This window comes from Colias croceus, chromosome 17, assembly GCF_905220415.1.
Source record: "Colias croceus chromosome 17, ilColCroc2.1".
Lineage (NCBI taxonomy): Eukaryota > Metazoa > Arthropoda > Insecta > Lepidoptera > Pieridae > Colias > Colias croceus.
The window spans coordinates 638,069-651,655 of NC_059553.1; the positions used below are offsets into that span (position 1 = coordinate 638,069).

General features: G+C 38.8%; 2 protein-coding genes across 2 annotated transcripts; both read left to right on the forward strand.

The window, feature by feature from the left end:
- Positions 1–6,215: 6,215 nt before the first annotated feature.
- On the forward strand, positions 6,216–7,535 carry LOC123699265. The gene has a single exon (XM_045646186.1). The coding sequence runs from the start codon at positions 6,216–6,218 to the stop codon at positions 7,533–7,535; it is 1,320 nt and encodes a 439-aa protein (XP_045502142.1).
- LOC123699266 lies at positions 7,532–10,486 on the forward strand. Its single transcript, XM_045646187.1, has 2 exons — positions 7,532–8,180; positions 8,433–10,486. Exons 1-2 carry the CDS (start codon positions 7,532–7,534, stop codon positions 10,301–10,303), a joined length of 2,520 nt encoding a protein of 839 aa, XP_045502143.1. The 3' UTR covers positions 10,304–10,486.
- The last annotated feature ends 3,101 nt before the right edge of the window (positions 10,487–13,587 follow it).

Genomic DNA, 13,587 nt, shown 5'->3' on the forward strand with positions numbered 1-13,587 from the left:
TAAAAGGTAGCCTATGTCCTTTCTCGGGTATCAAAATATCTACATACCTACCAAATTTCACGAAAATTGGTTCAGTAGTTTAGGCGTGATTGAGTAACAGACAGACAGACAGAGTTACTTTCGCATTTATAATATTAGTATGGATTGCTAGTCTTTTAAGTATAAACTAGATGGCGCCTGTAACTTGTGAACGTCGGATTTACTTTTATATTTACTAAATTTTACTTTTAAATTTAATTTATACGTAAAAAGTAAAATTAAACACTTTTAAATTATTGGTTAAAAAAAGGAAAGACAAGTTAAAGCTATTCGTAGACTATATTTTAACTTTTAAGTACCTACTTACTTACATGTTGTTCTTCTGTAAGTTCTGTGTATATTTTTGTATAATTTATCTTTGTATTGATAACAAAATGAAGGTTTTGGAGTTATCGTTATTCAACGGATTTTAATCGCGGTCAATGTAAAAATGGTGATCCAAAGTCGGAATCTATTTTTATTTTCCGACAATTGACGGGGTAAATTTGGTGATTTGATTTTGTACGGCATCTGTGTCATACTATTTCTATATGTACTGCATTTAATCCATTATTCCGCAACGCCGTACAAAAATCATGGAGACAAGGGGAAAAAATCTCTACCTGTACTTTTGAATTCTCATCTGCACTCAGGTGGACAGCTTACAAGGGACGGCATAGTGCTGAATCTTATTATTTTATGCTCTTATATCGTTCTAGATAGGTCACCTGGTGGTTCAAATGACCCATAATTTTTTCAACATGGACCTGTAGTCTATTACCTACGTTTCAAATACCATAGCGAGCGTGCACATGTATAACAGGACACATAAAAACGTCTAAAATTAAAGTTTTATGATAAAAGGTCTAATTTGATCCTTAATATTTTTTTATATATAGGTTTTTAAAAGCCATTTCTGATATTTGCATCAATCATACAATCACTAGCCATGCACGCAGACGGATACACAACCAATACATATCAATACATCAGTACAGGGGGTATAGATAAACAAACACACGGCCGGATATTGGCCCGGCTTAGCGATGACTAATTTCCGGGTTTCCTTCCCCAATAATTTGCTATTCCAGTGTTTGTCTGTACGGTATTATGTGTGTTTTGCAGGTTGATTTTAAGGCTATATATCCCTATTCCCTACTAATCCATATCTCTATATCTTCTCTATATATAGAACAATCAAACAAACAAAAAAACAAAGTTTTCCTCTTTATAATATTAGTGTAGACTTGTGTTACAATGTTAGTTACCAAAATCCTACGGAACCACTGGACCGATTATCGTGAAATTTAGTGTATTGGGTAGACCTAAGAAACGGCCAATATATCTCTTGATACCTTTCTAGACAGAACAATGTTTGACGGGATAGTTATAGTAGTACATATTATAAATGCTAAGGTACCTAATTTATCCTATCTGTCTGTCTGTACGTATGTTTTGCATGCCTAAACCACTGAACCGATTTGGATTAAATTTTAAGAAATTAAGAGAAAAACTGTTTCATAATCTTTTTTAAATCTAGTCAGAACGAACTACATAAAATAAATTTAAAAACTTCTATTCGAAAACCCTAATACAGGATAGAAATATTTGTTTTTTACAGGTAAATGTTGACATGAATATCGAGATTAACTACAAACATAAAAACGGAACGTAAAAATTTATTTGTAGGTAGTTTTATTTTCGTTATTGGAAATGAATATTTCAATTTAAATATCCAATTTTAATAACATGTGATGTCTACTGTAAAATACAGGTATTGGTTGACTGATACTCGATGTAAAATCAATTATATACGGACAGAAATGAGAACTCTATATTTATAAATGCTGTATTTTATTAATAAAATAAGTCTTTTATATACTTATTGTTGGTATAAAATACCTGTGTTATTAAGTAAATATGTACTTAAGAAGCTTTCCTAGTTATAATATTAACTAGCTGTGCTCTGCGGTTTTACGCGCAGTGCTCCGCTCCTGTAGATCTTAGCGAGATGATATAGCCTTCTATAGCCTTCCTCCTATAGATATAGCCTTCCTCGATAAATGGGCTACCTTACAACGAAATAATTTTTCAAATCGGACAAGTAGTTTCCGAGTTTTGCGCGTTCTTTCGCAGTTTGAAAAAATAAAGAAATTAGCTCACATTAGGTACATTAATTGCCAAAAACCCATTTTTTTCTATGCTTAGCATATTAATCTACAAAAAATTTAACATTAAGGGTGGAATAATTTCAAATACATAAGCAGGTGGATAATTATTAAATCCGTCGCAATTCGTGATTTGACCTTTGCAGGTGTTATCAAGTTATATCACTGGATGATATAAATACAAACCACCTGCTCTCAATTGCTTTTGATTTAGCAATTATTTTTTTTAATAAAAAACTAAACCGCCTTCAAACGGTTAGAACGGACAAAATAGGACCAACCGGAACACACCGGAAAAAAAAACAACAACTTAAAAAAAATACAGTAGATTTTAAATCCTCCACTTTTTTAAGTCAGTCGAAAATCTTGTGTGTGTATACCTGCTTAATTAATTATTTTATTTAATCAAACTCTACGACTCTGTATACGTATGAATTATTTTATTAATGTAATTTAACATTTATTTGTACTTTTTTTCAGAAGAATCGAAGAAGCTATTTCAAATGCATCTCTACATGAAACTACTCTGCTTCTCAACGAATGAAATCTATAATAAAAAACGACACTTAAGCGTGATATGTATTATTATAATTTATCCCGGCATTTAAAACAGTTTACAGCTAGTGTAGTATTGCCGACTAAGATGTTAAATATCTCCTCTACTATCCTGTAAAATTAACCCAACCTGGCAAAATAACCGCTAGGAAAACATGCAAAAAAACTTTTTTGAATGTAATAAAAATATAAATTTACTAGATTTCCGCCCGCGGCTTCGCCTGCATTTGCAAAGGAAAACCCGCATAGTTCCCGTTCCCGTGGGATTTCCGGGATAAAAACTATTCTATGTGTTAATCCAAGTTACCCTCTATATGTGTGCTAAATTTCATTGTAATCGGTTCAGTAGTTTTTACGTGAAAGAGTAACAAACATCCATACCTACATCCATACAAACTTTCGCCTTTATAATATTAGTAGGATAGTATACCTACATCAATACGTTAATTATACACATTATTTAAAAGTTTCTTGGATATTAAAAAACATATTAAATTCTTGTATAGGTATATATGTTTCTATTTGTAGAAAATGATTTAATCTCATTAAAAATGAAAATCCATATAATATCGTGTATCACATAACATAATTTCGTCAACAAATAACAACTAAAAAGTAAACAGTAAAAAACGACCTAATCTGGTTAACTCTCACAAATCACGAGGGCTTCGACCTTACACCACGAGTCGGGTAAATGTAGTTAGTAGCGGTTACATTACGTTTTTAAATATTATTTTGTTCAACAGCAAGCAGTAAAAAGTTTGGTTATTGTTTTATAATACAGAGTAATGGTTGAATGCAAAAATATCAATTTGTTAAAAAATATTTATACCTTTATTTATAATTATTTATTAATATGTGCCCGTCTTTCTAAGGAATACAGCACATTCAATACCGTGAATGAAAACGTTATACCTGATGTTAATTTATTTTTTATATAATTTACATAATGTTTACACTATTTATTCCGGTAACAAAAATGTCAACACTTTGTAATTATTAAGACGTATCATTATTGATTTAAGTTCAAAGAAAAGTATAAATGAAACGCAGAAAAGACAGACGAAGGATTGATTAAATTATTTCTTTGAAGGTAAAGCCTACGAGACATTGAAACTTTCTTTTCGAGTACTTATTTCTTGAAAAGGCGAAGTGAAGCCTGGTCTGAAACTTTGTAAAACTTAAATTATAATTGCGAATTTAGGACTCGAGTATCTTTACCTTTCGAGATCTTAATCAAAAACTCGGTACATAATGGCAATAGGATTGTTTGATGTTTAAAAGTAAAATGTGACTATTGTCTTGACTTAAACACGAGTTCAAATTACTTGAAGCATTCATTTAATTTCTTAAGAAATTTTATATAAAATGGAGTTAAAACGTTTTACGTTTACAATAGCATTTAAACGGCATAAAATAATGTATTATATTAAGTATATTTTGCAAGTACATAATTATTACGTCTGCCAAATTTTCTCGTAACTTCGAATGCATGTTTATCAGAACAAATACATATTTGTAAATGGCCAAATCTGTTCAATAGTTTTTTTTAAATAACATCATATTTATATACCGTTATTTGTAAAATTAACTTAAATAATAAGTTATTCTCATAGGTTATTCTGTTGGTAAATTTCAGCCTATATTAATGGGCAATGATTATACTTTGCGATCAAGTCTAGATCGATTTTAAAAATGACTTTATATTAGTTCGTCGGTAATAGTATAAAGACATTTTTAAAATCGATCGTAGATTTAAAGCATCTCCCAACAAAAAAACCAAAATCTCTATTATATTAGAAGTACAATACAAGCACACGTACCCTAAAACCATATTCGACCTATTTAGTACACATGTCTCGCTTGCTGTGTGAATAGAAAAAGATGCTATTACAAGATATACGTGTAACATATTGTGCGTCGTTAATTCGGCCGCTGGTAATAGTCTGCATTCGGTATTGTGTTTACGTGTTACATTATCTTTGAGGAATTATATTTCGGCTTATAGCTACCGCTGCCTTATTACGTATCTTGCAGACGACAAGCAACAACCAAAAATTGCACAATAGCTGTTGTCAATCGTCTATTTCTTATTACGTAAAAGCAGACAACAAGCAGATAATCTGCCGTCAACAGTGCTGCCTCTGTCGAGCAACTGAAAAACTAAAAATGCAGTTGTCGCTAATGTAAAGTCAAAGGTTGCTTTGCAAGCGGTATTATCTATGACTTGTGACAGCAACACGACAGCAACAACTTAGCAATTCATCTGTTAAATATGCGACAGGTCTAATACTTGTTGTTGACTAGTTGCTGCTTGTGTTATCGTCACTAAAGTGTATAAAAACGCGAAATTACTCACAAATATAGTGTTTATTATTGATTGTTAACTAAGATCATCAAATATTTATAAATATAATTAAAATATATTGCGATAAGTGTGCAAAATGTTTTAGGTTAAAAATTTTGATAAGTTTTCGAACATAATTGTAGCAATGTACCAATAAGGAGGTATTAAATTTTGTCGTCGCATACATTAATAATATCTTAATTTACGGTTTTATAAACAATGGCAAGAACATGTTTAATAATTAATAAATGTTAGAGGGAGAACTACGAGTGTCTGTGCTTGTTTATAAACATACGTAGTACCAACAGTTGCCACTTGATTGTGAGTGTCGCTGCTTTCCATACAAAATCAAGTGCATCGGTCGAAGAAAGCAGATGTTGTGCGACAGCGACGCAACTGCTTACATAATACGAATTTGTTTGACGTTTTGCGACCAGTCGCGAACCTGTCGCGCTGCTGTTGCGCGGTGGTCGTTATCTGCTGATTTTTAGCTAATAAGGCCGCCGGTTTGGGTCATTAAGCTGCGTCGTGATTCTCTCGCTATAGTGGTGATATTTGATAAATTATTTTTATGTAGGTGTCGTCAGTAAATACATGTATGATGTGTGTAAGGATTATTTATAAAGCTACCCTAGGTTTGGTATTTAAAATTTAATGTATGTCTCTTGAAGTAGTATTTTTGTTACTATGCTTTTGAATAGACAGTGAATCAGGAACAAATAGTCCGATTGTGGTAAATGTTAAAAATAATTATGTAATGACGATTCGAAAGTGCTACTAAATAGTAGTCTAATTGAATAAATGAATGTTTGAGTTTGAGTTTGAGTTTGATTTTTACATAAGCTCCATTTATTCACATACACTGAGCAATCATTTGAAAACATTATAACTAAGCTTTAGTTTCTTGTACAGATTAACCGCTGTTTTTATTATTACCATTATGATAGAGAAGGGTAGTATTTAAAACAATGTAAAAGTCACGCCGCGCGCGCGCATGCGAACGGTTGGTTATTGTGCGTGACGGTGTGGTATTCGGGATTTGAAAATGTCCTCCGTGGTAATAATGTGCAAATTGCAATGTAGTGATCAACGAAGTGCTGGCCTTCGTCCATAATAAAATATCTGTAATGGACGATGAAAGTATTAGCAGAATCTGTGCAAGCGCTTTCTCTGAAAGTGAAATTGTAGCGGCGAAGAAGTTGTTGTTCGAATCCTTGTCGACAACGAAACGTAAGATAACGAGGAAGAAGGCGGGGAAAAATATTCGTGATATAGACGACATCATCTGTCTTATTCGCGATACCGACTCCGAGGATATCCCAGTCTTCGTGGCCCGCGATCTTGAGAAGTTACCCCCGGTTCTGTTCGATCATGTCGACGTGACGAGGCTACTGAAAGACATTGTTAAGCTACGGCAGGATCTCGACATGATGAAAGAAGACTATGCTACAGTTAAGCAGATGGACCAGTTGAGAAGTGAGGTGCAATATCTTTCATCAGGATGGCGCAATGTAAACACCAAAAGAGGTGCATATGTCGCAAGACTCACAAGTTATGAGTGCGATAGTGGTCCCATGGGATTGCCGTTAGAGTGCAATGAACGCAGTAGTGAATATTTTCAACAAAAATCTGCGTTAGAATCTCCTCTAAAATCCGTTATTAATAATCAAATAGCGGAGGGTAGCAGTGAAGCTTTGCCGCAAGGTATGCAATACGATTCGACCGTCGAACTTCGAGAAACGGCTACGATGACGCACATCGCGGGTCAGCTGATCGAGTCGCTTGCGACTCCTCACGCGCAGTCCGCACCCGTTCCCCCGCCGGTGCACGGTATGGCCGACGGAGCTTCGCCGCCGCCGCCGCCGCTGTCCCCCGCGCAGGCCGGTGGCCGCGTTCCCCTGTCCCCCGCCCCGCTGCTGATGCTACCTAGTCCGGCCGCATGTACTGAGCCGCTACCACCACCAGTCGAAAAAATTGGATCCGGCCCTGTCGCTCCTAAATCGCTGGCGGAGATTGTTCGAGAAGGCCAATGGAAGACACAGGCCCCGAGTGACCAGTGGGTTCGTGTCCAAAACAAAAGATCACGAAACCGTTTCGTTGGGAAGCGAGGAAAAGCGGAGTCTGAGCCTGGAAGTAATTTTAAGGCAGCGGAAACTAAGGTTCCCATGTACATTTATAATGTGGCGAAGGGCGTGTCCGTGTGTGACATCCATACCTACATAAGGAAGAAGACTAACATTGATGTTACAATTGAAAAAATGGGCATGAAGTTAGCGAAGGATTACGAATCATACAAAATATTCGTACCTAAACATTCGTTAATAAATTTCCTGAATGATGACTTCTGGCCAAAGGGGGTAGCCTATCGTCGATTTATCAACATTATCAGACGTGATAAGGGAAATGTCCGTGTGACGAGCGAGAATATTGACAAGTCTAATTTATGAATAACATCAACTTGATAAGTTTTAACTGCAAAAACGTGACGAGATCAGTGGAATGTGTGCGGCAGCTTTGTCGCTCGGCGGATGTTGTGGCGCTGCAGGAGACGTGGCTAATGCCGCACGACCTCGGTTTCCTGGCCGCGATTGACGACGACTTCGCCTGCACGGGTACCTCTGCAGTGGATACCTCGGCAGGGGTCTTACGCGGTAGGCCCTACGGCGGAGTTGCCCTACTGTGGAGAAAGGTTGCGTTTCCGACGGTGACCGTAGTGAAGTGCAATAGTGTGCGGCTCGCCGCGATAAAAATCGAGCTCAGTGATCGTTCCATCTTGATATTTTCTGTGTATATGCCTACTGAATCCAATGAAAACTTAGTGGAATTCACAGAGTGTCTCAGTGAAATGACAGCCATAATTGACAGTCACAATGTGCAGTCAGTGTTTATGTTAGGGGACTACAATGCGCACCCCGGTGAGTCTTTTGCTACCGAACTTTTAACTTTTTGTGCGGAACAATCGTGGTCCTGTGTAGACCTGGAACTTATGCCGGTGGACAGTCATACATTTGTAAGTGATGCGCACGGCTGTCGGCGCTGGCTCGACCACTGTCTTGTGACAAGTGCCGCGCGGCAATCCGTGTCCGCGGCCTGTGTGTTGTATAATACTTATTGGTCTGATCATTACCCTGTATCTATACGATGTAACTTTAATTTGCTTAAACCTAAGATTTCTATACCTACTACTTGTATAAATAGGGTAGTCTGGGGCGAACGTGACTCAATTCAGATAACGAAATTTAAAACTGTATGTCACTCTAGACTTCGTGAGATTAATTTTCCTTCAGAATTAAGAAGCTGCTCAGATGATATGTGTCGTAACCAAAATCATAAAATCCTATTAGATAACATGTATGACGAGATTATTTCTATTCTGTCGGAGGCCGCTATTAGTAGTTATAATGTTACCGAAAAGCGTAGATGTAAATACATTACCGGGTGGAATAGGCACGTCCGCGGCGCTCACGAGAAGGCTCGGCTATGTTTTCAGGCTTGGTTGTATGGGGGTAAGCCCGGGGCCGGCCGTCTTTATGATGATATGTGTGAAACAAGGCGCACTTTTAAATCAAAATTAAAGTGGTGTCAGAATAACCAACAACAAATAAAAATGGATATTATTGCTGAACTTCACTCAAACAAGAAATTTGGTCAGTTCTGGAAAAACACCAATAAAATGAATCATAAGCCGGGCCTCCCCGTCAGCGTGGCGGGAGTGCATGAGCCAAGTGAGATCGCCACCTTGTTCTCCCACCATTTCAGGGTGGACTCGCCTCTGGGGCCAGCGCGGCAGGGGCCCGATGCTGAGGAAGGTGGTGAGCGTAGTGTTTATTTTACTACGAAGGAAGTGCGTGCGGTGATCAAAGGCATGGTGAGGGGTAAATCCCCGGGTCACGACAGCCTTAGCATCGAGCACCTGCAGCACGCAGGTGTACACCTACCCAGAGTGCTTGCTATGTTTTTTACCATGTGTTTAGGCCACTCCCATCTGCCCGATAATCTAATGCGTACTATAGTTGTACCAATCATCAAAAATAAAACTGGTGATACATCGGATGTAAACAACTATAGACCGATCTCACTAGCTACAGTGGTCGCCAAAGTACTGGACAGTCTGCTTGGTCAGCACCTGGATAAACACGTCTCGTTAAACGACGCTCAGTTTGGTTTCAGGCCCGGGCTTTCCACCGAGAGTGCTATCCTGTGTCTCAAGCAGACTGTACAGTATTACACGAGTAGAAAGACTCCAGTCTATGCATGTTACCTCGATTTATCCAAAGCATTCGATCTTGTATCGTACGATATTCTATGGGGTAAATTAAGGAATGAAACTTGTCTACCTAGGGAAATTGTGAAATTGTTTATGCATTGGTATAACAATCAAAAGAATTTTGTAAGATGGGCAGGCTCTCTTTCGGGGGAGTATGGGCTGGAATGCGGGGTGAGGCAGGGGGGGTTGACCTCCCCCATGCTTTTCAGCCTGTACGTCAACCGACTGATCGATGAGCTCAGCAGCACCGGCACAGGGTGTCATATAGATGGAGTCTGCATGAATAACATCAGCTACGCAGACGATATGGTGCTGCTGAGCCCGTCGATTGGTGCCTTACGAAGGCTCTTAAAAATTTGTGAATCCTACGCAGTGGCTCATGGGCTCAAATACAACGCGAAAAAGAGTGAAATAATGATTTTCAGGCCGGACAACAAGCGATACACATTTGTTCCGAATTTCACTCTGAGTGGTACAGCTCTAAACAAAGTCGAGCAATTTAAGTATTTGGGCCACTGGGTCACCGAAGACCTTAAGGATAGTGTGGACATTGAAAGGGAGCGCAGAGCGCTGTCTGTCCGATGCAACATGTTGGCCCGCAGGTTTTCACGGTGCACGGGGACTGTCAAAGTTGCACTTTTTAAAGCGTACTGTCAGTCCTTTTACACCTGCAGCCTGTGGGTTAACTATACACAGCGGACATACAGCGATCTGCGCGTTCAATACAATAACGCGTTCCGGGTGCTGATGGGGCTGCCGCGCCACTGCAGCGCCTCCGCGATGTTCGCGGCGGCTGACACAGACGGCTTTGCGGCCATCATGCGTAAACGGTGCGCATCTATCATGCGCCGCACGCGCGACAGTCCCAACACCATCCTGCGCGCGCTGGCGGACCGGTGGGACTCTCCGATGCTGGCGCGCTGGATACGGCTGCACGCAGTCGTTTAGTGATTTGCCGCCATCATCGGGAAGCCCACCCGGACCTGCCACTTTATGTTTATTTTAGGTTAAAAAAAAAAAAAAAAAACATTCTTTATTACTAACACTAGTATGTAAGCTCGCAATTGTACTAACACTATATGGATGTAATCTTAGGATGAATCTGAAATAAATGATTATTATTATTATTATGTTTCTCTTCTCCATAATACTCGGGTACCACCAGAAGGACGGTACCCGGATCTTTGGAAGGCTTACGTGGGGACACGGATCCAACACGCAGAGGCCCTTTCGAGACTTTTAATGTGTTGTGGGACACCAGCCGCAGCCTGCCCATGACTGCACTATAGAAATACAGCCCTAGGCAGTCCGCGGCCGATGTAGGACTATTGCAGGGTATGGAAATTTAATAATTGGGCTATGGATTGGGATGCTAAATGGACTGGTACTGGGGACTATGGGAAACTATGGCACCTGCCTTTCTACTAAAAGAAAGTAAAAATATGTTGGCAGGTGGTGACTCGCCCTCTCACTGTATGGGCCCCCGAAACAAGTCGCTGCAGTAGTGCGACAAGGGGGCAACATATTGTGAGCAGCTAAGGGTGGAGAGGCGTCCCTGGACTTTAAACTCCGATCACGCGCTTCCTGAGGGTCCAGCATCACGTGCCCACTCGCCACTTACGCTTCGCATCCACCCTTCGAGCTAAAAGCTCTCGCGACTCCACTCTGGCCGGCCGGTTAAGGCAAGCCAGAGGTGGGGGTCCTGTCCTCGTCAGGCTTCACTCCGACCGGCCGGTGAAGGCAAGCCGGAGATGAAGACAGGGGCCTCCCCCGGGAGCGCTCGGTTCCCGCGGGGTCGCTACTCCCCGACACCCCGCCACAAGGTGTCCTGCGGGTTGACTGACTGCACGGGTGAAATATCTATTGTCGCGTAGACCATAGATATTTCAACCGTGGGCGATGGGGTCGTCACATCCCTACGCCCTTATTATTATTATTATGTTTATCTTTCTGTTTAAAGATCTCGGCTCCAATTGTCGCCGGGGTTAATGTGTTCACGGGCCTAGGCCAAGTGAGCATCATTTTCGTCTACTATATGTGTTGTGTGTATCGGTGTATTAAATTGGTCCGTTTGTAGAAATTTTCTCGTTATCCTGCAAGTGTTTAAAATGACGGCTTTTTGTAGTAAAATGAATAAAGATTTTGGAAGATCGAGTGATTTTACGGCTTGATGAAGTTGAGTTGGTACTATTCCAGTCGTAGATAGAACTATGGGGATGATTGACACTTTACGAAGATTCCACATACGTGTAATCTCATCTTTTAGCTCTAGATATTTATTAATTTTGTGTGATATAGTTGATTGGATGTTGTGTGTGTTAGGGATGGCTATGTCTATTAGGTATGCTACTTTATTTACTTTGTCAATCAGGGTGATATCCGGTCTATTATAATGTACTGTTCTGTCTGTAAGTATGGCTCTATCAAAATAAAGTTTGTGATTACAGTTTTCTAAAATTGTCTCGGGGATGTATTTGTAATATGGCACTGGTGTTTTGTCTATAAGATTGTGTTTTATAGCGAGTTTTTGGTGTATTATATTTGCAATCTGGTCATGTCGATGCTTATAATCTGTTTGAACTATTGCACTGCATGCACCTGTGATATGCTGGATGGTTTCTGTGGAGTTGTGGCATTTTCGGCAAATATCTTGTGTAGTTGGTATTTTCATTATATGCTTTCGGTAGTTGCGTGTTTCTATCACTTGATCTTGGATAGCTATCATAAACCCCTCCGTCTCTGGGAAGAGTTCTCCTCTTCTTAGCCATTCGTTTGACGCTAGTTTGTCAACATGATGGAGGTTCAGATCTTGGTAGTGCCTTCCATGAAGAGGTTTGCGAGACCAGTCATTATGTTTTGTAGCTTTGTTTACTTGTACTTCGTTAGTTTGAGTAAGTTGACTATTGAGGTTCAGCGGAGTTAATTTTACATCGTTTTTGACTATCGCTTTATGCAGATTAGATGAATTTATTTTATGATGAAAGTATGATCTGAGGCCTGTTATCTGTTTATTGTGCAAGTTGATAATGTCTATAAGTCCTCTTCCGCCTTCGTATCTTGGTAAAGTAAGTCTTTGTACGCAGGATCGTGGGTGATGTTTCCTATTATAAGTCATTGTTGTGTTAATAAGTCGCTGTAGAGATTTAAGTTGTGTTTTTGACCAGTTTATTATACCAAATGAATAAGTGAGCACAGGGATGGCATACGTATTGATTGCTTTTATAGTATTTTTTGAATTTAAATTTGTCTTTAAAATTGAATTTAATCTATGTTTGAATTGTTGTTTCAGTTGGTCTTTAATCTCTTTCTGTGGTATTTGTCTCGCCTGATGATATCCTAGGTATTTATACATCTCGTTTTCTTTTAAAGGTTCTATTAGTTGTCCATTTTGTAGTTCGTATTGATGTCTATAATATTGTCCTGCGCGTATCGAGTTAATCCTACATTTATCAATTCCAAACTTCATTCCGATATCATTTGAGAAACGTTCAGTAATTTCAGCCAGCTGGTCTAATTCTTCTTGGGTTGAAGCATATAGTTTGATGTCGTCCATATACATTAAATGATTAATATTATGTTTTTGTTCTATTTGTATGTCAGTCTGTTGGTCAGTATTTATGTATATAGCAGGGTATCCAGCATCTTCATTATTTAGGAGATTCGATAATGGGTTGAGAGCGAGGCAAAACCACAAAGGACTTAATGTGTCTCCTTGAAATATTCCTCGTTGGATTTTTATAGTATCAGTCTCTATAGTAGAATCAGATGTATTTAGTCGTAATCGTGTTGTCCATTTTGTTATAGTGGATTCTAAAAATGAAATTATTGTTGGATGGATTTTATATATTTTAAGTACTTCTATTAACCAAGAATGAGGCACGGAGTCGTAAGCTTTTTGGTAATCAATATACATACTAAAAAGATTTTGTTTTTTCTGCTGCGCCCGTCTCAAAATTACAGAATCAATAATTAGTTGTTCCTTACAGCCGCGACTAAATTTTCTGCAACCTTTTTGTTCTTCGGTGAGTAAATTATTTCTCTCTATGAACTTATAAATTACTTGTGATAAGCAAGCTGTGATGATTTTATAAATAGTTTGTAAGCACGTAATTGGTCTATATTTAGCAGGGTCTCTTAGATCATTTGGATTTTTTGGAATCAGAAATGTGATTCCTTCAGTTACATATTTAGGTATAGTTTCTGGATTAGTAATAAAATTGTTTATGTAAGAA